Raw genomic sequence first — 24714 nt, 5'->3', positions numbered from 1 at the left:
CCACTAAGAGTGCTTAGTCTTTCGTTATATGCCCAAATTAATACTATGTGGATTTTATTTCCCCCTTCCCAAAAAAATCATTGATTTAGCTAATACAATTTATCTATTGATCGTTATTGGAATGATAGAGGACAAATCAATTTTTTAATATTTTTAATCACAGTGCAATGAATAAATTACATGTAAAAGCAAAAAAATTAAAGGGTTTTATTTTTTATTTTTTACTATTTAAAAAATAAAATGACTAACTTATCCTTAAAAGAAAAAAATAACAACTAATGTATGAGGTTTTTTTGTATTTTTAATATATATATATATAAAATCAAGTTGACTATGGGTTGGAGTGTGCAACACCCACACCAGTGTGTTGAATATGTTGACACTCATCGGGCAGCACATGCAAGGTCTCCCAACTGTCAAACACTAACTTCCACAATGACATTGGGAGCAATGCACCAAGCTCTTCTAGGTGGTTAAGTGTGTATCGGCAAATGATCGATGGTATGGCTCTGATGTACTATTTTTTTTTTTTGTTTCTCTCTCTTTGCCTAAAGTTTCATGTCTGCCCTTCCAAAAATTAAAAGGTGTCCTATCAATTTGTATTTGTATCCATTTTGATCTTTATTTTTTTTTCTATTGCTATTTGTTTTACTTTAAATGCCTTTTGAAGTTGATTTTTATTTTCAATTCTGTCTTTTAGCATTTAATTTCGTTTAGTTTTTTTATCCAATTGATCCTCATTCTTTTGATTTCTATTTTTTTTTTATTTTCTTGATTTGTTTAATTTTGAATTTTTTCCCTCATTACTTTATTTCATTTAATTTTTATATTAGGTTTGGTTCTCGTTTTTTAGTGCTATTTATTTTGTTTTTTTTTATCCTTTCTTGATTGATATTTGTTTCCATTTGATCTCTTAATATTTAGATGATTAAGAATTTTCTTTCATGATTGTCTCATGTTTGGTTTCTACATGGGTCATGGGTTTCAAAAATTAGCCAGATTTGACTTTGGTTCTTTTTTAGAATTCAAGTTTTTTTTTTTTAATTTCATCATTTGATATTAGATTTATTGGACCTTTTATATATTTTTTTTATGAAGTTATCTTAATCTCATATCTCGGATCGCAAGTTAGTTGAGTTAACTTAGTTTTTTTCAACATATTTTTCAATTTTTTTTTTGTTTGTTTTTCTTCATTTAGTTTACTTAAAAGTTGACCTCTATTGTTTTATTTAATTTACAACTAGACAATTAACTTAGCATACTTATTTGAGTCAAATTTTTTTTTCATAAAAAAATTTCAGTTCATCCTTCTTATTTATTGGTAAATGAGTTTTAACCTTTTTTTTTTTTTTTCTTCTTTATAATGTTATCGTATTCTTATTTTTTGTTTTATTAACAAATATAATTGTTATAATATATTTTTTTTCTAATATTGATAATTTTTTTCCAATTAGTTATTATTATATTTTTATTGGGGTTGATTTTTTTTTATAATTATATTATTAAATTAACTAAATTTAATCAAAATCATAACTCTATCATCGTTTAGAAATATTTTATTTATATTCTAGTTACTTCTATTTATATTCCCATAGTTGTTGAATAATCAGGCAACTTGAATCCTGCGCGCGCGTGCAATTCAAAGCTAGAAAGGCGTGCCAACCCAAAATCCTCACGCTCTGAAAAAAGAATCCCCCCTGGCTCAATAGACGAAGTTATGACTATTAAAATACAAAATTTGGACTGAAAGCTATTCTTTTGACACCGCCCTGTTTACTGAATAACACAATAAAGCATTTGATAGGGCTGTTTTGTCTATTGATAAAATCTTGAGAAATTTGGTCACTCGGATTGCAGAATTTACAGCTTCTGAATCAAAGAACAAGAAAAATCTTCCACACTGCAGCATAAATAAAACAGTTCATTGACCCTCGAGAAGCCTACAACGGCTGCAGTTCTTGCTCAGTAACTACTGCATCGACTGGTTTGTATGGATTCAATGCGCGTTGTCTGTGTCTCCATATAAACCATATTCCAAAAGCCAATAATCCAAAAATAAACGTAACAGCACTGGCTAAAACCACCAATAGAAAATGTTGCTGCCACCATGTCCTGCATAATATGATAAGATCACAATGTTTACAGAATACCATGAGGCACGAGCCATGTCAAAAAGTAGTAAGGCCTAAACACTGAAAACAACCACTAGAGGGAAAAGAATCCAACAATAGTGAACGCTGAGAACTCTGGAAAGAAGGAAGCACTGACCCATAAGGTGCTTTAGCAACTTCCATATTGAAAGTAGTTTATAAATGAGAAGAACATAACTTTTCTTCTTCTTCTTCTTCTTCTTCTTTTTTAATTTTTTTAACGAAAAGAAAAAACCATAACCCTCAGGTGATTGTATATACATCTTCAAGAACCATGAAATAAATTTTACATACGAGGACATCACTCAATGCTATATGACATGGTGAGTTGCACACAAGTCACTAAAATGAACCCAGTTAATAAATAAAAATAATGAAGCAAAAAGAATCATAAACCAAGTGAAGTGGGGAAATAGCTGTCAACAAAATAAAAAATAATCTACCGTTTTGCCGAAGCCTTGATTTCCCAGTTTATCAAATGATAACTTCCAAATGTATCAGGAAGGTGCATGTGGTATTCAGCAACACGGGCAATTATGCTCTGTGGGGAAAACCAAAAACATCAAGCAAACGGTTCTAATTTTAGGCATAATCACTAGCTGTAATAACATACAAACAAACTTACAAGAGCAGTGACATTGGAAATGCAGTCAGCAGATCCGGAGGGGACTACAGCCCATTCAATGTAAGAAGCATTTCCTTTTTCCATGGAATTCAGAATATAGACCTGAAATCATGCACCTAAAATTATTGGCCTCCTAAAGCAAACCTCAGCAAAGCCAGTATGAACTACAAAGTTGCTTTTTAACTAACTTCTTTTCCCGTATTGAGAAGATGACTATATACTCCCATATTATTTGCATCTACATCAATGAAGTAATATAACCTGCATTGCATTCCAATACAATACTTGTCTAACCTGTGAAATGTTAATGCCTAACTCCTGAGCAATGGATTCAGCAAGTTCTGAAATGTGAAGCTTCAGGTCTGAGTAGTTGACATTCAACATCATTTCAAAAGTTATTTTTCCAATTTTCTTTTCATCTGTCCATGAAAGTAAATCATTAATTATGACCAGAAAGCATCTTGATTGAGCTATCATAACAGACCATAAGAGGAAACATGATTTGTTGAAGAGTCAACAAGTGTATCTAGTATAACTTAAGAATCTTGGAACCTGATTCATCTCAACTGAAAATATAGAGTGAGGATTTAGAGCACATGCTTTAGACTTGGGGACAGTTCTCTGTAAATGTTCCTTAACGTCACACAGTTGGCCCAATTCAAACCAATATTTCATGGCATGAAACTTAATCCCTCCTGTTCCAGGAGCCTGCTGGGTATGGCATATTTCAAGCACTTACCATCATCTTTTTTTAACATAAAATGGATTATTTATTCTATACATATTATGTAAGCAAACAAAGAACTTATTTTGACTTTGTTTGAGTAAAAATATGAGTGAAGAATTATAAAGCATTTTGACTAAAATTGTGTTAAAAAAACAAGGGACAAAATTTTGAATTCATTTGTGTAGAAAAACATGGGGGCAAAAACAAAATTTCTTCACTCAATGATCATGACTTAAATTGGAACAAAATCTAAAATATGACAAAAAATAATAAAACAAAATAAAATAAAGGTTGTTTACAATAGTGTTAAACAGATTTTTTATATATAATATATCAGAAATGAATTATGAAAAAGCAATTTTTGAAATACGACTTAAAGATACATGATTTCTACTCATTGATCATCACTCAATATGGAATAAAAACAGAATTATGACTTTAAGTTGTTTACAACATTGCTGTGAAAATGATTTCATAGACATAATTGTATTGTCTTAGAGCTAATATGTGAAAAGTAGCGTTTTAAATAACTCAAAGGCACTCACAAGTTATGCCAAATTCGCTGTAAGGATGCACAGTCAATTAAGCCTAAAAGTATATCTTTACTAAATGAGGAATATGGTGAAAGAAGATAACAAAAGACCAACTTGCCATGACAAATCCAAATGCTTTGGCTTACAGAAAAAAAAAAGTTTGAAATTGTAAAATTTCCTTAAATAAAAACTCAAGAAATATGATGTGTTTGAAATTGAACAAATGGTAACAACTATGCATGGATTTGCAGAAAAAGTTTCATTTCATCTGAGCCCACGTGATTGAAACTCTGCTGAAGTGCTAGGATATTGAATCAGTCATGAAAGTTATGCTACTTAAGCCACTAGAACAAGAGCAGTTCCAATAGGTGTGAGCACAAAAAGGTATATGTTCATACACTGATTTCAAGTTCATTGCCAATATAGGAGTTGATCAGAGATCTGGAACTTGACATACCTGGAAGACCATAATGTTTTTGGTCACCAGGAGCCATGGACGGTGGCATTTCTGTATTTGAGTTATTTCCATTTGAAGATGAAGGTGCTGGGGGCGGTGCACCATCTACATGAAGTCTTTCCCATAACTCCGAACAATTAGTCTTCCAAAAACCAATCTTTGAATTTTCACGATCATACAAGACAAGAGTATTCCGGACAACAATTCCTGTTACAAACAAAAGTTCACAAGGCAACACAACTCAGGACTAGAAAAATACCTCAAGAATACATTGCAGCATATTGCTGATGGAAAATAAAATGGCAAATTTTCAAACAGAGAGCATAATATAATAAATTATCAAAACTCATGCTCAACAATTTTGCATACCTCCTAGAAGAGTGGTTGGGTCCTTTCCATTTTGGAATATACCCAAACAATATGCACCATGAACTTTTGAATGCTAAGAAAAAACAAAGTGAATAGAATAAGGACTCAATCAGTAACTATAAATAAAATAGCATAGTGAGTGAGATCAGTGAAAAGAAAAAGGAACGAAGGAAACATGCAGCTTTTTACAGGATATATACGTCTCTGTCCCCCAACCATTCTTAAAGAAAAATTCTAGAAAAAACAATTACTCACTCGGAATAAATAATTTTCTGGTGACAGTAACAACTTCTGCCCATTTCCAAATACCATCTCAACTGCTGGAAAGGAGCTTGACAGTTGGGAAATATCACTGGGGAAAATTATTTACCACTGTTAGCCACACAACAGTGTAGACATAAAAATCCAGTGATGAACTTAAGCTACAACCTTCTATTTATCTAAATGCAATACCTTCCAGCACCAGAAAAACAAATGTCATTATAATTTGGATCAGGCCCACGGATGGGCTTTAAGGAATGAAGCTCCTTCATAATCTGCATGCCCAACTCAAAAGATGGTAACAACGAACAAAATATTAGGAACAACTACAAGAGCAAGGAATCACAAATTGATGCACTATATCAATAATAGTCTATCAAACTAATCTGCTTTATTCAGTACACATTCATTGTGAAATCAGAGGTATCAAAAATATATCTCATGGGAAAGCAGAGGATAAAAGAAAGAAGATGAGAATTAAAATAAATGCTTAGCAATCATTCCTTGAAATACATGGATTAAGAATTTAAGAATAATTATGTTGAACTTCGACCAACCTTGAATGTTTAGGAGAGACAATAAACATATCTTGGCATTTGGTCAAAATTTATTCTGGACTTAGTGATGTATGACAGCTTCGGGTAAAACAAGTTCTTAAATTGTATGATTACCAGAAACACATCTAAAAATCAAAATAACATAATTCAGAAACTTGCTACTCGTTGGCGCATCACTTTTGGTGATAGATATTGCCATAATATTAGATAGATGCAAATACTTCTTATTTTTGTTTGAATGCTACTCGAAATGCACCATTCATTAACAATGTCAAGGAGAAATAGCGGGCAGCTCATTCAACCTTATCATGTTATTTAGCATAGAGAAAAATGATTCTCCAACAGAATATTGTTGTGAAACAAAGTTCCACTAAAGTTATGTGCAAAAAGAGCCAAAAAAGAAATAAAGGGTGAAACTCAAAGAAAAGTAGCTTACAGCATCCTTAAATGACACGAAAGCTGCTTCTGGTAGGTAAGCATATGTTGTACCACTATCCAGAATAGTTCCATGTTTTCCATCAAACACTGTAGGATTTAGAGGCAATGGCTTTCCCGCAACATGTATCTCCTTCAGATCAATGTTGTAATATGGACTGTTGCCATCCCGAAACTAGAGTAAATAAGGGAGAAGTGCCAAATGTATTTGTTAGGAAAGTTTGAAAAGTGTTATACCTCTAAGACAAAAAATCTTTAACAACACACCTGCGCACTGGGTCAGACTGGCTAAAAACCATGTTTGAAGGGGGTGATATACCACCAAGAACCATCGCACCTCCACCAATTCCCATTCCACCATAACATAATGAGAATGAATCGTTAATCACACCTTTATCAACAAGATGATCCACAATACTAAGATCCCCACGACCCAGTCCCATTATGCCATCAGCATGCTGACTGTAAAGGTCACCAGTTTCCATATTTTCACAACCAAAAACAGCACGTTGAGGAGCAAGTGCACTTAGGTTGCCAAAGGATATGATGTCCTCACCAAGAACGCCACTGCTAGTGCTCATTTCAGCATATTGTCTCTCATAAACACATTGTTGCTTTTCATCGTCGCAATTGCAATCTATATTACACTTTACAGATTGGTAAGTGCTTGACAAATCTGGTTGAAACTTTGGATCCTGGTGAAAGATAACAAAAATAGCAAAGAAAAAACTTTATTAAAAAAGAAAAGGAACATTTCCAGCGTTACAGAAGCATGTTGGACAATAAGTCATCCTCCAAAACGATGAAAGCAAAAGAAATGAGAGGAAAACTATATTATCCCACAACGACTCTGTCAGCATGTTTTACAGGCAGGTCCTTAAAAAGACTCCTGCCCATTAATCTCAACTAATTATACCACTGCACTGATGGCACAAGACCATCAAGTCTTACAACGCTCTTACTCCTTTCATTCAAATTGAATTATACTCATAGTTTTTCACTAGATCTCCCATTATTTAATTGATACTTCCAACACAAAAACATTTTTGTTTCTCAAATTTAATAAAAATTAAAAGATACCTGGTGCCTGCCGCACTGCTCACAAGAAGAACATGGCACGTAAGTAACACTACTGCCTGTATCAACAATCAGCGCAAATCTCTGTGGCGGCGTCCCGATCCATAGCCTTGTTGTATAATACCCGTTGATAAGGAGATCATCGTGGAGTCTCATGCGCGCGTTGGGCAGAGCATTATTAGCATTGGATCTCTGGAGAAGCCGACGCGTACTGGAGAATTTTGTACACGGATTTGGAGGAGATAGAAAGAGCGGTAATATCATGGCAGAGCGGGAACTGTCGAGGAGGAAGGTGGTTCCATTGGAAGAGAGGCCGTGTGCGGTGGTGGTGATGTAATAATAATAATAAAATTGAATGAAAAGGATGGTGAGTTGAATCAGTCGCGCCATGAGTGAGTGAAAGAGTGAGTTGGAGATGAGTGAAGAATACGGTTCCAGCTCAAGCGACGTAGAGGAGAGGGAGGAGGGTGTGTCGGAAGGAAGGCAGCGTCGAATGCGTGAATTGAAATAATATTAATATTTATTTAACCTTCAAAAACTGGCAAAGTCTTTCTGGTACAGAGGAGCTATCTCTCTCCTCAAGGTGACACCTCTTTCTTGTGGTTTAAATTCTCAAATTAGTCCCCGATTACAACCTAAGTTTCACTTAAGCCACTAAAGAATGTTTTGTCTCAATTTGGTCCCCACAATATTAAAAATAAATCCTCAATTAGGTTTATCTGTGCAATAACGAATTGGTTATGAAATTTCTAAACCTTCACAACTCAGTACCTGTTTGAGAATCCTTATAAATAGTTCAAAGATAACTTGCTACAAAAACGGACATATTACACGAGTTTTTTTTTCTTTTTCTTTTTGACAAGGTAAGTTTGTGACGAGGGATCGAGTCGATTTTGTTTTCTACTTTATACCTAGATAAGGTAGCCCTGTGGATATGAGAGGAATAAGGCCTTCATGCTAGGGCATTTCCTTTATATTTGGGCAGGATGGCCTTTTTTGTCACTTGGACAAGATGATTTCCGATGCTCGAGGCCCCTATTTATCAGGGCAAATTAGAAGTTGTAAATTGCATAAAAACAGGAAAAAGAGGAGATCTATGAAACGCTGGAGGAGATAGATGGCTGGCTTAAGACTAATGGTTATAACCAGCCCACAGACTAAATCGTATTAGATGAGCTTGGGGGAAGCACCAAAGGAGCAGCCACTTGGAGTACATAGCGAGAAACTTGCCAACGCTTTTGGACTTGAAAGCACCAAGCCAGGCACACCAATAAACAATGTAGAGAATAATCTACGGGTGTGCGTCGATTGTCATGGCGTGACAAAGTTGATTTCTAAGATCACCAGACGTAAGATTGTGATGAGGGATCGAAACCGTTTCTACGACGTTGTAAATGGTTCATGTTCTTGTGGAGAGTCGACTGTTGGTAAATTGTGCACCTGAACTGGAATTGTAAATTTGGATGCCTCAAAGCTGGATAAAGCAGTTTTTTTTCTGAGGAATATTTTCACATTAGAAAATGCTGGTTAACTTACAAAAGCTTGTCATGTTGGCTGTGGTTCTAATCGACCTGCAAATGTGAATAACTATCAGGCTCAGGAACTAAATCGACTTTCTGGATTTGTTTTTCAGTATGCCTTTGACACTAGCTCAAATTGCTTTTATGATTGACAGTATGGTAAACAAAGCTTACATGGATCAAATGCAAACTCTGTACATAATTGTTACTGAACAGAGCATCAACCTAGCTAACTATTGGGTGGTGATTCACTTATAAGTTGCAGCGATATCAGAATTACTAATTAGTTACACCTATAACTACCAAGAAAAAACCCTAGCAAAAGAAAAAACCCTCTTACATGGGAATCTAAAGGCCAACTAAATAGAATGCTACACCAAGCTCCAAGAAATCCTAGCTGATCTTAACACCTTACCTTTCAAGTCTTTACATTCTGAAGTCTAAAACACAAACTGTATTGTTGGCAAAACAGGCAGCAATTTTATCACCTTCCTTGTTCCAACAAACTTCAAATATTCCACCATTGCCAGTATATGTTTTCACAATCTTTCCTTCCTTCAATGACCAGATGTTGATGCATCTGTCAAGAGATCCACTTGCCAAATACTCTCCATTAGGACTAAACGCAACTGAATACACAGGCTCTCTGGAAATTCATTTAAAAGACATTTGTCAATTAGAGCTACAAGTAACGCAGCAACAATTTGATTAATCATAAAATCAATTATCTCTTCAGTGACAGGATAAAAGAACATGCATTCTTCTTTAACTACAACAGCCCTGAAATTCAAAGGGATAACAATAAGATGCAATTTCTGATCCAGCTAGCATTAATTGGCCAAACACAATAAGGTGGTAATGAAGGAAAAAGGTCAAGAAAAATAATTGGGGCAGTATTCGAGAAATTATGAAAGAAAATATAAAAAAGTGATCACAGGAGGTCAAGTTTTACAGAAATGAATTCAGGTAACTTTGAAATACTGGTTCATCTAATCATTAAGCAGTCAACTTATCCAGAAGATGATAATGAAACTCATCAACTTTTTCTACTGTTCCTTTGACATGAAAAACGAGAAAAAGCTATGTTCATACCTGTGTCCATTCAAACTGCTGAGAAGTTTCCCAAATTCCACATCCCATAACTTCACTGTTGAGTCAAATGATGCACTATATAGAAAGCAGAACCGCATGATATCAGAAATAAACATTGAACAATTCATCAATGACCTTAACAAGGTGCTTAAGTAATTGATGTTTCATGACCCTATGCAAAATTGGGATTAAAGATTAACAGGATTTCTTGAAACTAAGCAGGACAGAAGTATTAGTCAAAAGAAGAGAATGACACTGTTGGAGGGTGATTCCAGAACTACTTAATTTGCAACACGTGTTTGTGCATGAAAGTTGAAATGCACAAACAACATTTAATTCGAAGCAGCAATTTTACCTCGCCAGCACCAATTGCTGGTTGGGATTGTTTGTTCCAGGTCCAGTGGGGCTCCATCTGATAGTATAAATCTCCTGCAACAAGATTATTGAACATTCATAGTAGCAATCCACTGGGCTCTATCAAGCAAGTCCATAAACATAAACAAATCTTGATCTGTAAATTAAAAGCCATGCCGTACCTTAGAATGTTCCCTCAAATCATGAGCATACTTGTCCTGCTTCATGCTCCATATCTGCAAAATGTGATTCATCAGTTGCCAACCATGAAAATAACAAGCAAACAAGTAATGAAATAGGACTTAAAAACAGCTCATAGGCAATGACAAAACAAGGATTCTGTTTAAAATAATAGCTCATATACTAGTATAAGGCATTCATGAGTTGCAATTTCATAAATGAACAAATATTATAGCAGACCAAAACGTAACTTCATAGATGACAAAAGAAGGTAGCACAAATAATAACCTTAGCACTGATATCATCAGAGCAAGATGCCAACAATGAACCTGTAGGATCCCACTTGACACAATTAACCTCACCCTGAAATTGCAAAAAGTACAAAATATAAGCAACTTTGATCTTTGGATCAAAAAAGCATTCAACTGGCTGTAATACTTTTAAGTTGAATATCAGAACCCAGGCAACAAATAGCATCATCAAGTTTTTGATGTAACACTGAGAACCACAAAGATGCAACATGATGGTTCATCAGATTAGGAATCCAAGACAACTAGATAATAATGCCAATCAATCATCGATTTGAAGTAAAAAAATATTCTATATTTATGTATTTTATAATATAGGTGGCTTCCTACTAAATTAATCTGATTGTGGTCTCACATTGCACCATTGATAATATTGTTGGAAACCCCTGGATAAAATCCACAAAATTAATAATAGAAAATATTATATTAAGTGATTAAATCGAGTATTGGAATTAAAAAGGTAACTTTGAATTTTAGAAATTTGAAATAAAATGTTCTTGTGTTAACTTGAAAATAAAAGCACAAAAATTATGGAAAAACAGCAATCAAAGAAATGCAGATAAAAACCAAATGGAAGAGATAAAAAGGGAAAGCGATGTTCTAGGATATAATTTAATGAAATTCAATGCAATTTGTTTAAGCTCAATATTAAAAAGGTATCTAAATCTGGGAAATATGACCCAACAAACATAAACGATACAATGTAGATACAATGTAGACTTGTAGCCCAAAAATTGATAAATTAGTGATAAAAATGGAGATTTTTTTATAAATTCAAAGTGAAAATATTTAGAAAAGTATTTTAGAATTTTCTAATGAATCAATATATGGTTGACTTTGATCACCGGTGTAAGCCTGCGTGCAATCACACAATTTTTAACCCAGAAGGCAACGGAATTTAAGGAAAATTTATATTCTGAATAGGGATGGATGTATCTGGACGATTTAAGTAGATAGAATAATATAAAAATTCTTTTGGCGTAAAATTACTTGCTGGCCAGCTTTACATTATCAGACATAACTTTTAATCCAACTGTTAAATCGGACTGAAGTTTTACAAGTAGTCTCCAAACATTGGATTTAATAGTTGGAGATGTATAGAATTTTAACAGTTGTAAAACTTGCAAAACTGGGAGCTATTTAGAACTTGCAAAATCATTGGATAAATGGTTTCAACCTCCTTTATTCAAGTATAAGTGATGATGTATAGAATTGTGGTGAAATTATTGGAATTTTAGAGAAATTGAGAAATTATGTGGATATGATGTAATTGAGGTGTAGTAGAGTACGAATAGCCTAGTTTATGAATGTATGAAGGAGAAATTCAGGTGCGGGGGTGTTTCGGCCATGGGAAAAAAAGAATAAGGAGGAATAGAACTACCTTAAATTCTTTTTTATTATTTGTAATTCACATGTGTTGAAGTGTTGGAAGTGATGGATATTGAATAAGATACATTTTTTTTAAAAAAAAATTTAAATGAAATGGAGTATATGATTAAATAGATAAGATAAAAAGAATAGGAGGATTGCTTAATTGTCTTGTTCTTAGACAAGTATACGAAAGATAAATGCTAAAAATGTAGATTTTGGATGAATTAAAAGAAGGTTATGAAAAAAAGGGTCAGTGTTTTGAAGTTGGTAAGAACCAACCATAAGAAGAAAGAGGTGAAAACTTAAGAAATTATATAATTGTTGTCTAATTGTTATGTTGATGAAATGATGTATTAATTGTAATAAATTTCTTGATATGTTGTGATTTTGACATAAATAAGAGGTTTAGGTTAAGTGAAATTTATGCTTGTAAGTGTATATAATTGACACATTTTGATATGATTGTGTAATTAAAATGAAAATAAGTGTTGTGAATAAGTAGGATGAGATGAGGGATGAAAATAACATTATGAGCAATATAGAATGTTAGTATGGAAAAGTTGGTTATTGAGTAGTAACACTAATGAGAAGTGGTTATTGATAAATTGTTAAGTGGTTGGTATGAAAATTTTAATGATTTGTTGTTGATTAACATTACCAAGGAAATTGTAAATTATTTATAAAATCATAAAGTAGAGATAAAGTACTTTAAGAATCATGAAACAAAGCACTTGTTATTGAAGAGAGAAACTTATTAAATTTGTGGCCATAAGTTTCGGCCAAGTAGAGAAGAGATGGAAGAATGTACTTTTATGTTAAGATAACTATGAAATATGTTATGTATGTAAGTTATTTAGATTGTTTGGGTGAAGAAATTTAGAAGGAAAACCTATAGAATGGGGTATGCTATATTCGGCTATAGAAAAGAATTTGCAGGAGGGCTCTCCAAGATTTAATGTGCATGTAAATTGAAAATTGATGTTCCCCAACATGGTTACAATGATTTGAATAAAATATACTTAACAGTTATTCTGAAATTGATTTGATTTAGATATATTTGAATACATTGTTATGAATTTGTGAGGAACAAATAGTACAATGGAGTGTCGGTTGAAAACATGTTAAGTTAAGAATGAAATGGTTACCTTGGCTTGGATCAATACGGTATTTATGTTATTTTAGAAATTGTTGTTAATTGAGAATCTTAACATTTGAAACTAGAAGAATGAGTTGTGTGATTTCTTATTAGAAAAAATATATTGAGGAAATTGTTGCAGTTTATATTTGTGTGTGGAGAAAAAGAGAAATTTGAAAAGCATAATATGAATATGCAAGTGATTCAATTTAATTTATGGTATGAGTAATAATAGTTATTTGGTTGAGAGTTGTAGAAGAAGCATTCAAAAAGACACCTGAGTTATCAAGAGCGAGCTTTGATAGCAAGACTTAAAGTAAGGGATTGACCTCAAATTGTATAGTGTATAGTGTATTATTACAATGATAATCAAATTGTATAGTGTTTTTTTTAATTATTTATATATTCTTTTATAATTGCTAGAATTACAATGATAATCAAATTGTATAGTGTATTATTTTTAATGGAAGGCGTATACCTTTGATGTAGAAATTGGTATGGAATTTATAGTTAATCGTACGGGTGATAAAGTGTAGTACATTAGAAGATCTGATTTGCCGGTAGAAAAAACCTTGTATGTATTACTTTTGATTACAACAAAATTGCTATACAAGAATTATTATCGACCGTATTGGTAGGAAATGTATGATTTGTTACCGATTGAAAAAATGGACATCCCATGTAATTTATGGTAGACCTCTACACAGAAATTAATGTCGGAAAAATATGTGTGGGAGCATGCGCGCGGGCACGTGTGTATGTTATAAGAACTCTAAGATAATTGATGTGTGAGATAGCCGGCAGGTGAACAAATAGTGTGGAATTAGTTCCTTGGTTAATAGAATTAGTGCCCTACTTAATAGCCTACCGGAAAAACTAGTTACCCTGGTTAATGGACACTTAGAGAAACCAGTTAATTTGATAATGAAACAAATGTCCAGTTTGGACTAAAGGGGACATTGGAATGTCTTTAAATTGTGTTAATTGTATATATTTGTAAGGTTAAAGGTAAATAAGAAATTAACTCTTTAGTAATTGATGTGGTAAATATATTGAAGAGATAATAGTGCATAATCATTGTGTATAAAGCTGATTGTATTTAATATTAAAGAAATTTTAAGGTACCTCGCATTGTGCCAAGTAGTAAATCATGAATGTAGTATTGGATTGAGATATTCATGAAGATGTCGATAACTAGATATAGTCCAAGTATAAGGAAAATTCCGTTAAAATTTGATAGAGTATATTAAATTATTTTAAAAAGCAGTTACGTGATATTATATCCAAATGGTTGGAGTTGTCATATAAAGTGATTAATAAGTTATTTGGCTAACCAATTAATAGCAACAATAACATGTAATAAAGCGAGTTGTATATGAGTTTAATTGTGTTGACAAGTTAATTATTAGATATTAAGTTATTCCTACCAACAAAGTTTAATGGAAAAGAAAAATGATTTGAGCATGTCTTCAAAGTATAAAAGTAATGGAAGGTCATGTGATAAATTATAAATAATAAAAATGGACATAAAATAAGTGGAATAAATAATGAATCGAGAAAATTTCTCAATATAACAAAGGTGTTATATGAGCTAAAGTATGAGGTATCATAGATGTAATAAATGTTGTGGAAGTAAAAAGATGACATGAATTATGTTGTGAATTAGACATAGTTATACAATGAGTTATGATATGTATTAAAGGTGGTTGAGAGAGGAAAAGATCATATAATTTATGTGTTGAAGAAATAAATTGTGGGGTAAATTCCATAAGTTGTGACATAATAATAATAATATTAATATAAATTAAATATATTCATGGTGTGGAAATAGTTATGAAATAACCTTGATATGAAAAGAAAACACAATATGAAAGTATTTGAATAAGAACAATCAATTTTCAAGTTTTAAGGAATAAATCGTATAATGACAAGTTAAACAAGATAACATACAGTTATCATAATACAAGGATAATAATGTAATGAATAAAATAATGCGAAGAAAAATTAACAAGTAATAATGAAAAATATTGGAAATTGATATAAGATCAACATTCTTAAAACAAAATTTTATGAAATTAGGTTTGATCATATAATTATTAAACGTTAGTAACTAGAATGATGCAAATGTTTAATATGATTTATTTTGTAATTTTGTGTATAGCACATATAAATTCTGATAAAGACATCCATTTCTTAGGGTCACTGAGTTACCCAATATTATACAAAAAGAATGTTTGTATTTTCAGGGGAAAAAAAAACTTGTAAATAGTTAATAAGGATGTAATTTTAACTAGAATTGTAATAAATTGTATACATTTATAAAACTATTGAAAGGTTGTTAGGACTTTCTCTTTTTATATAAAGAAAGTCATTGAAATTAAGTATAAACACACATGAAAGTGCGGGGTGTTACAATTGTACACACACCAAGTTAAGTTGGGGATTCTTAGCCCCACTAGAATATGACCCACAAAAAATTAGCCACCTACCAGCTTACCGAGATATAGAAAGGCACGCTAACTAAATAACCTCAGACAAGTTTGAACAGAACAACAAGAGCAATAAACAGTTGTTGGATCATAGAACAAACCTGATGTCCAGCAAAAGATTTAATAGGGCGTGTTTCTCCAACTTTGCATACATATATCATATTGTCAGTGGAGCTTGTTGCAAATGAAACATTATTGCGCCAGTCAACATCAAGTGTAGGACCTAAAGCAAAAACCAACATGAAAATTCAGATGCAACAAGGGTGATTTCTATTTTCTGAAGAAAGACTGTTTATTCTACGAGATGAGTGCAATCTCAAACCTGAATGAAACTCAAACTGCTGTTTCCATTCCTCAGCCCTAACATCCCACACAATTGCTGTTTTATCACAGCTTCCAGTTAGAAGATAATCCCCCTTCTTGTTCCACTTCAGAGTAAATATGGGTCCTTTATGCTTGCTCAATGTTGTCTTTAGTTCACCTAGACCAGGGAAAAGATCCAGAGCATAAGCCAGGGTTCCAAATTGCACTGAAAAACTGAAGTAAAAGCACAATGGGCATACGTGTTTGTGCACATATATTAAAACAATGTTGTATCAGTTTGTCTATGCAACAAGTTGATAATGATTCTCATGTAAAACAAAAGAGCAAAACCACCAAAACAAGAGAATTGATTTAGGATAGAACAAAATCACCAACAAGAGAGATGCTCAATCTTAAAGGAACAAAACCAAGAGAGACACTCAATCTTGTAGAAACTCAAAGTTTTAATTTCAATTAATAATTCAATTATCAAAATAATGCTTATTCTTTTTTCTGCACCGAACAAAACAACAACAACAACAATAATAATAAATCTTAATTCAATATGGAAACCAAAATACTAATTTAACTACTAAATAATAAAATCTAGAATAATCATACAATATTAAAATTTCGAAATGAATATAAACCGATTTCCATTGTTTTCCTTCATTCTCCATCATTCTCCTAGGTTGGAAAAAAAACTTGACCGCGAGTTTGTAAGTGTCAAATAGCAAAAACTCAACAAACTTGCATGCACACCATAGCCCTAAGAAAAACTTTTGCACTAGATACCTTTCATCCTTCTTCAATGATGAGAAGAATGTGGGCAAAAAGATAATCTTCTCAGATGCAATATTAAATTCAAAGGAACAAAGTCAATGTGATCAATCTCTGCTTTAATCTCTTCAATGCTTGCATCAACTTTGATAGGAACTTCTTGATTCTCCAATTTGTAGGTTGTCACTAGACTCTAAAGGTTTGGATTATTCATAGATATCAACAACTTTATTACAGTGGTCAAGAGGAAAGCCTAATTGGTGCACTGGTTTATACATGTAGGGAAGGCGTAAGCTCTAAAATGCAATTGATATGAACACTATCAACTAGCTTAAGTGTACTAAATGAGACAGCTTGATTATCCAATCTCTCATTATCCAAAAGAAGAAAGACTAATTCCAATGGGATTTCATAAATTTCCTTCAAAATCTCAATCATCATAGAATCCATGTTCATGAACATATCTTTGGAAAAGTAGTTTGTGTAACTTCGCAAAAAACATTTTAGCATTATCCTCAACCAAAGAATCACATTTGAGATCGAGCATCAAAAGATAAAGTTTGACCTGAGAAATAATTTCAAAGATCCAAGTGTGCTTATAAAAACCAACCAAAACAAAGTGTCAAAGGTATCTTCTGATACTAGTAGAATAAGCTGAAAAATATCTATTCTCCGATCATCACAATAAGGAGCATCAAGTGCATTTATTCTAAAAATTTCAATCAAGCAAACGACAACAAAAAGTTTAACATCCATACTTAGAACAGTAAAAATTCCTTCGATACAAATGCCTTCATAGCTGGACTTAGTGCTCTTCTCATGGAACTAGATGGATTGTTCCACTCATACCAACCCATTCTCAAGTTAAAAGATGGAGACCAAAGAGGTACATTGCCAGTCACATAATCCTCCCCCAATATCCTTAAAAGCCATTTCTGTTTAAGCCACACACTAAATTGCAATTGTTTTTGTTTTCAATTGGATGTATGATCTTAAATCCAAAGCAGAGAAATCCAATCCATTGCAATTAAATTTGACTAATCTGATGCCCCCCACTAGCAAAAGGCAAGAAGAGCAGCATGAATTGGACTTTAATGCAAGACCCAACTCAATTGGGAAACCAAATCTATTATATGTCACATTTTGGCAACCAAATATTCTGTGGTAAAAAACAAGATCACATTATTAGCTTGAAAATTGGCAGCCAATTGCTTGAACAAATCTGATACTCTAATGCAAGTATAATAATGTAGCTTTGTGGTAAAAAATTTCACCCCTTTTGCCACCAACTCTTGGTACTTCAAGTTGTTCTCTCATGTTTAACTTCTTCTCTTTGTGGAATTCTTTTTTTTTTAGAGAACAAGAACCCTAGATGAATTTCACGGTGGGAGCCAAATTGATGTAGGACAAGAAAGCAAAATCACCAAAACAAGGAATTTGATGTAAGATAGAGGAACAAATCACCAGCAAGAAAGACACTAAATCTTGCAGAAACTCGGTTTTAATTTCAGTTAATAATTTAATGATCAAAGTATTGAATGTCTAGGGATTTATTTATATGCACCAACCAAATAAAAAAACCTAGCAAGTCTTAAATCAATAAAGAAACTAACATCCTAATCTAACTACTAAATAATAAATACTCATATTCCTAAATGATAAAATCTAGAACAATCATACAATATTCAAATTTCTAAACAAATAAGCTGATTTCCGTTGTTGTCCTTCATTCTCCATCAAGTTTACATGTGTGAACCCAACACTTAAAAGCCCACCACAAAAACAGAAAAGAAAAGGATAGATATCAGAGCTACCTAAATTTATTGTTTATATTAACAAATTTGAGACGCAGCTCTGTTTCAAGCTTAAATAGAAGGCTACAAAACAGATCTTGCTATAATAGCTTACCATCTGTGCTCCAAATTCTTGCCTGCCCATCATAAGAGCCTGTAGCAAGTAATGTTCCCTCGCCCTGTACAAAAAAGGCAAAATAATTATCAGTACATGTGAGGAAAAGGATTAATTTGACATGTAAATTAATTTTCTTGATTCACCAAGAAAAAGGATTATCATTAGACCCTTGCCTATCAGCTTCAGTTTGAGCCTATTCAAATTTGAAGTAAATTACATGCCATGTTCAGCTACCTTTCTCTATTTAAAAATTATGTAATGCGATCCACGAGTCAGAAATCCATAAAATATGATATCTAAGGAATCTTTAATGGCAAGGAGAGTTTCATTCCACCACATCGGAATCAACTGGATAGCTTGATTCTTATGATTTGGGTTCAAAAAGGAGAAAAAAAAAAAACAAAGTGAATACCTACCAATAACATGTAAAACTTTAAATGAATTCATAAGAATAAAATATGAAGAGATATTAAATTACTATTATCAATAATTAAAGCCTGTAAGAGAACTCACATTCCAATCAAGTGTGGTAACATCTTTGCTTTTCTCATTTGTCCTTCCCTTTACATGCTTCAATACCAGCACATTTAGAGAATCATTATGCACACCAGACCTAGAGGTCCCCTCTGTTATTGTCCAAATTCTTGCTGTGGAATCTCCAGAACTGGGTATAACAATAAAGTGAGTGACATGCAAGACTTAAGATACGAACAGAAGGACCAACAATTTTCTTTTGCTATTACAGATGATATATTACAAGTTATCTACATTTTAAGAAAAGTTACATTACAGATGCTTGCATAATATCCAGAAAAGACAGCTACCACTGAAGGCCATTACCCTGTGTTGGCATTATCAAATTAGAGAAATGGAATGCGCAATCTAAATAGAGTCCTAACCTTGCATATTGAAATACAACTTAATAGATAACAGAACTCATAAAGACACTAGATCAAAGCAGCACAAATACTCATAGCAAACTTGCATGCAAGGCAAACCTCTACAGTAGATACGATGCACTTTTCTTTTAAGATGACATGAAACTTCAATGCTTTGGTATTTGAATATCAAATTGTCCAGCATGTGTATCATTCATTTAAAAATAATTTAACACATTGTATCAAAGTCTTTCAATTTACTTCATCTCCTTGGAGGAATGAGTTTACGTAATATATAATATCAATACTCCATTCAGCACACTTGATACTTACAAAAGGAGGACTATGCATAACCTGTCATGTTTAACAAACGTTCTGCTACTTCCTAATGCTAATAAAGTTAAAGTAATGACATACCTAATGGATCAATATTTTTAGCAAATAATAAAAAACTAAGAATCAATATACAATAAGTTTTGGCATATAAATCAGAGATGCAAGCACAGAAGCATCAACAACAGTGATGCCTCTATCCAAAATCACTGACCCCGATGCAAGAAGTGGTCCTATTGGACTCCATGCACAGGCACAAACCTAAAGGAAAAAATGAAACAAATCACATGGTAGTAAATATATCTAGCTTAAAAGGGCAGTAAGGAGAAAACAAAAAACGAAATATTAATATAAAAAAGCAAAAAGATCAGCAAATGCTCATACCTCAGAAGTATGTCCTTCCAAAATCATCACATCAGAACTAGGAATTTCACATGTCTGAGATGTTGATGTTATAGAAATATCCATTGGCTCTGGTCCTACTAAACAATAGATTTTCACATTTTCAGAAATACATGACATAGAAGTGGAAAAAAGTGAGGCAAAGAGAGGCAGAAAGAATGTCGTATCTTTCACTACTTATTCAAGAATACCACAGACAAGTGAAAGATGATAGCCTCTTATTCACCACATATGTCTATATAACTAACATTTCACCATATTCCAAAGGGAAGAAAAACTGGCTTTTAACTATAAAACATGCCACACCTTCCCAACACTTTGAAAGCACAGAACTCCAAACTAATGCAAAGTAGTGATGAAGTAATATTGTATATGAAAATAATAATATATTGGGGCTTAAGCTGTAATAGAACTGGGAACAGAATAAAAAACAGTAGTAAAAAATAAAGGAACAGTATGACAATTTAACCATGGCTTGTGGTCACAAGGCATCAAAGTGCTTTACTGAGGCGAGGTGGGGCAAGGCACCTTGAAAACCCCATATAAAGTGTTAAGAATAAATTCAAGAAACTAAAACTGCCACAGAAAACAAAAACACACATAGAAGTCAGATTACCTTCAAAAAATTCATTTTCTTCATGCTTATCTTCTGCATCAGTGACCATTCTTCTATCACTGTTATCCTCAAGCTGCTTGTCTCTCTCTTTTTCACTTTCTAACCTCTCTCTATCCTTTTCTTTCTCCTTTTCCCTTTCATGCCTTTCCTTCTCTCTCACTCGGGCACATTCTCTTTCATGTTCCCTTTCGAACTCTTTATCTTTGTCTCTGTCCTTGTCTTTTTCCTTTTCTTTTTCTTTCTCTCTATCCTTGTGCAGATTTTTTTTCTTCTCTTTTATGATCTGCTGCAATTCATTCACATCTTTTGTGATAAGATCCAAAGGTTGCAAAAAAGAGAAATCTTCATCAACATCTGCATCACTCTGGCAAGCTTGAAAAAAACCTTGATCAACATAAATCCCAAGGCATGTAAAACAGAAATGCTTAACAAGCAATAATTTAAACATGCTAACATTACTCAAATTCGCCTCCATTTCCAAGTACTGAAGTCCCTTTTGTACAAATGTAATGAGAGCACCAGGTGGAATCATATTGCCATCTATGGTGCACTTGTTAATTCCACCTTCATATCCTAAGGCAAAAGCTGAATGTGTAAAACCTGCAGGAATAGAATCACAAACACCATTACAAAATTTCAAAAACTAGAAATTCCTCCCATGTATTTAAATTGGCAACCAAATATCAGAACCCCTTGTCTTCTACCAATAACCAATCTTCGCTCCCACAAACAATAGCTACCAGAAGGCATTTACAAAAAAAAAAATCTTTCGCCATGGATGGCATCAATAAAATTTAAAAATTTTCTAGCATAGTTATGGCCTATTGGGTGTGTTCAATAACAGTTTGAATCAAATCCATTAAAAAAATGAACTATATTTTCAACCAAATTCAAATGTTTTGCAGCCCCGTGCTTCATTCGAATTCCATATTGAAAAGTCAGGCAACCCATATACATTCTTATCCACTATAAGTAAATAAAATTTAACAAGTAATGAAGAACCCAGTTCAAAGATCTACAAGCTCTTTTAGTAGAAAAAACAGAAACAAAACCCAAAATTAACAAAACTAATTGATAACATTTAGAACAAAACTCTAAAAGCAAAATCCTAACCTAACCTTAATTACTTTATTTATAAAGCATTAGAATAAGGATAACCCTAACTTCCAAGAAATTGAAAAAAAAAGTAATTGAAAATGCAGCCGAACCTGACTCTTGAAGGTAGCGGAAAACAAGGTAATTCAATTCCACTGAGGTGATGGAAGTCATTGTAACGAAAGTTCCCGGTACTAATGACTGTGATTATGTAGGTCATAAAATCATACGGGCTAAAGCGACTAAAGGTTGAGGGGCAGCGCCGATATATGTGAACTGAAGCCTGAAGGAGACGGAAGAGCTCTGTAACTGAAAACCAAGTGAGGTTTTTTCTTGCTATCTTGTAGTTTTTATATATTTTATATTTCGATTCAGACGGGTAACAGCAGTTCACATCTGAAATGTGGGCTTCAAAGAGATGGATGGACTGTTATACCCAAAACAAATGAGACGAACATGGTAGTCCAGCACACAAGAACTATGACCCGATAATAAATGGGCACATTGATTTGCGGAGCCCATGAACATTATGATGTTTCATAAGAATAAATAGATAGATAGAATAAATAGATGGATGGAAAGATGATTGATTAAATTGATAATCTAGTTGACCAATGCTCGTTGTTGTTACCAAATCTTTTACCCTTTTTTTGATAAATTTTTTGAAAAATCTAAGAATAACAAAAAACACTAAAAATTATGATGTTTCATAAAAATAAATAGATAGATAGAATAAATAGATGGATGGAAAGATGACTGATTAAATTGATAATCTAGTTGACCAATGCTCGTTGTTGTTACCAAATCTTTTACCCTTTTTTTGATAAATTTTTTGAAAAATCTAAGAATAACAAAAAACACCAAAAATTAAAAAAAATATATGTTTTTTAATATATTTGTATCGCTTTTAACACTTTTAACATTGTCTCAAAATAATTTAAATTTTCAAAGATATTTAAAACGTGTTCGACTTTGAACGCATTATATTTTAAAATCATCGATTTTTCTCATTCGAGTCGATGTTGATAAGAAAAATCCAAACAAAATAAGAAAAAATCAAATTTACAAAATAAAAAAGAAGAAGAAGTTGAGGGATTAAGTTTGAAAACCTAGCAACATTTTTGTCTGTAAATAGGAGTTTCCAACACATTCACAAGAGGGTAATTTTCCATATTTAGAGAAAAATACAAAAAAACCCTAACCCTAAAAACCTATTTCTTTCAAATTAGTCGGTCGCGCCCCCCACTGGTTTTTGGTTTCTTCTTCCTTAAGCCGGACAAGCCTCCCCTCTCAGCCAACAAACCCCTCTAACTTCTGCTCCCTTTTCCTTCTCACCCTCCATCACTGTTTTCTCCCATCGTCTCCGGCAGCCTCTCTATCGTCCCTCTCCTCTCTCAGCCAACCCATCGGCCTCCCTTTTCTTTTGACAAAAAATACCAGAGGGAGCAATGATACGGTTTAGCCTTGTGATACAACCCACGTAAGGTCAGATTCGGATTTTGGCGTAAAAAATGCAATAGTCCAGGTTACGAAAACAATCATAATTCTCAATCCGACCGTTGGATCGCGCTAATATTTTATGTGGACTCTCCACACATGTTTTCCTACCTTGGGTTAAAAATTCAGGTCAATCGGAGTTCGAGAAGGCACCGCAATACTGGTCAACAGAGACTGTACGAATTCTGTTATTTACTTTTAATGGGCTTATCAGTTTAGGGTTTTTGGGTCAGTTTTGAGTGGACCTCATATAAGTCCACATAAGGGGTCCAATAGGGTTAACTTTTCAAGAACTATTTAAACTCATATAAGCCAAAATTTTGGCAGCTTTGATGATTATTATTCTGAATTTTTCAGTTTTAATGTGTGAGAGTGATTCTTGCATTCAATTCTTAAACGAACTGAATCTGACTTATCGAAGATTAACTGGCTTCGTGACGTCATTCTACTCATTCCAATAGTGTTGGTGCCTTGGGGCAAGTTTCCTGTGAAAACCCTGGAAATTTATAATTTAAATATGTAGATATGTAAACCCTCATGTAAACGTAAGACTGAAAGTGGTAATATTTCAATGAGTGATGAAAACCAAGATTAGAAATAACAGATAAATAATGATATATAATGGAAGAGATGACCTCTATAAAATGAATTTTGGTTTAGAATTCATAAGGACAGAGAAACTGGTAACGTGTTTTGATGGATAAAATAATGAGAAAAATAACAAAATATTTTTAGGAAATAAGTGAGGTAATAAAGAATGCATTATAATAAATGATAGTGCAATGAAAAAGGGTAGGACTGAAGGTGCAAACACCGATTAAACTCAGTGACGTTATTTTGAAACGGTAATAAGCCCGATAAATAAATAAAGGTGGAAATCCTAAAATGAATACATTTCAAAATAATAAAATGATCGTAAAGGTTTAGAAGGATAATTGATATGATTTTTGTTTGTGAAGATTGAACAAGAAAAATCTAGATTGTTTATAAAAAGTCATGAACTGAACAAGTTTATATTAGGAAGCAGAATTCTCAATCCAATCGTAGGATCGGGATGAAATTTTGCATGAAGTCTATTAATATGTTTTCCTACCTTGGTTAAATATCTCATCCCAATCGGAGTTTGGTAAAGACTAACGATTTAAGCAGAAATAAACTAGATAGTTTACATGAAAAATAAAATAAAATACATAAAGGCATGAATAAGGGACAAAATTGTAATTATGGAAAAAGGTGCCTATAAAAATGCAAAGGCCACC

The 24714-nt window shown here is 33.0% G+C and overlaps 2 protein-coding genes across 4 annotated transcripts; both read right to left on the bottom strand.

Annotated features, from left to right (window-relative positions):
- Positions 1-1680: 1680 nt before the first annotated feature.
- Positions 1681-7761, bottom strand: LOC118045737 (aspartic proteinase 36). The gene is made up of 11 exons (XM_035054431.1): positions 7195-7761; positions 6382-6809; positions 6116-6272; positions 5315-5397; positions 5117-5213; positions 4862-4934; positions 4493-4699; positions 3070-3194; positions 2776-2877; positions 2594-2691; positions 1681-2112 (listed from the first exon to the last, which is right to left on the bottom strand). Exons 1-11 carry the CDS (start codon positions 7579-7581, stop codon positions 1941-1943), a joined length of 1929 nt encoding a protein of 642 aa, XP_034910322.1. The 5' UTR covers positions 7582-7761; the 3' UTR covers positions 1681-1940.
- A 1077-nt stretch (positions 7762-8838) lies between these two features.
- Positions 8839-22353, bottom strand: LOC118045738 (WD40 repeat-containing protein HOS15). 3 transcript variants are annotated; one of them, XM_035054435.2, is made up of 14 exons: positions 22072-22353; positions 21323-21463; positions 20864-21235; positions 20230-20324; positions 20060-20106; positions 19148-19298; positions 18632-18695; positions 15963-16121; positions 15742-15863; positions 10626-10700; positions 10340-10393; positions 10159-10232; positions 9804-9878; positions 8839-9357 (listed from the first exon to the last, which is right to left on the bottom strand). In XM_035054435.2, the coding sequence occupies exons 1-14, from the start codon at positions 22130-22132 to the stop codon at positions 9138-9140; spliced, it is 1710 nt and encodes a 569-aa protein (XP_034910326.1). In that variant the 5' UTR covers positions 22133-22353; the 3' UTR covers positions 8839-9137. The 3 variants fall into 3 exon arrangements, with proteins under 3 accessions (XP_034910326.1, XP_034910323.1, XP_034910325.1); XM_035054432.2 differs by having other exon boundaries at positions 20230-20327; positions 22072-22352; XM_035054434.2 differs by having other exon boundaries at positions 20230-20327; positions 20864-21227; positions 21318-21463; positions 22072-22350.
- Positions 22354-24714: the final 2361 nt, after the last annotated feature.

Source organism: Populus alba, chromosome 5 (genome assembly GCF_005239225.2).
Source record: "Populus alba chromosome 5, ASM523922v2, whole genome shotgun sequence".
NCBI classification, from domain to species: domain Eukaryota; kingdom Viridiplantae; phylum Streptophyta; class Magnoliopsida; order Malpighiales; family Salicaceae; genus Populus; species Populus alba.
This window is presented reverse-complemented; position numbering and strand designations above follow the sequence as displayed.

Excerpts from the sequence above, each read along its gene's own strand:
- LOC118045738 (XM_035054432.2), bottom strand. The coding sequence starts at position 22,132 with ATGACTTCCATCACCTCAGTGGAATTGAATTACCTTGTTTTCCGCTAC. Across the intron at positions 21,236-21,322 it reads GGAAATGGAGGCGAATTTGA|CTTGCCAGAGTGATGCAGAT; the intron begins GTAATGTTAGCA and ends GTTTTTTTCAAG. Across the intron at positions 10,233-10,339 it reads ATTTGAGGGAACATTCTAAG|GAGATTTATACTATCAGATG; the intron begins GTACGGCATGGC and ends ATCTTGTTGCAG.
- LOC118045737 (XM_035054431.1), bottom strand. The coding sequence starts at position 7,581 with ATGGCGCGACTGATTCAACTCACCATCCTTTTCATTCAATTTTATTAT. Across the intron at positions 5,398-6,115 it reads TCGTGTCATTTAAGGATGCT|ATTATGAAGGAGCTTCATTC; the intron begins GTAAGCTACTTT and ends TTGGGCATGCAG. Across the intron at positions 2,692-2,775 it reads TTTCCAATGTCACTGCTCTT|AGCATAATTGCCCGTGTTGC; the intron begins GTAAGTTTGTTT and ends TTTTCCCCACAG.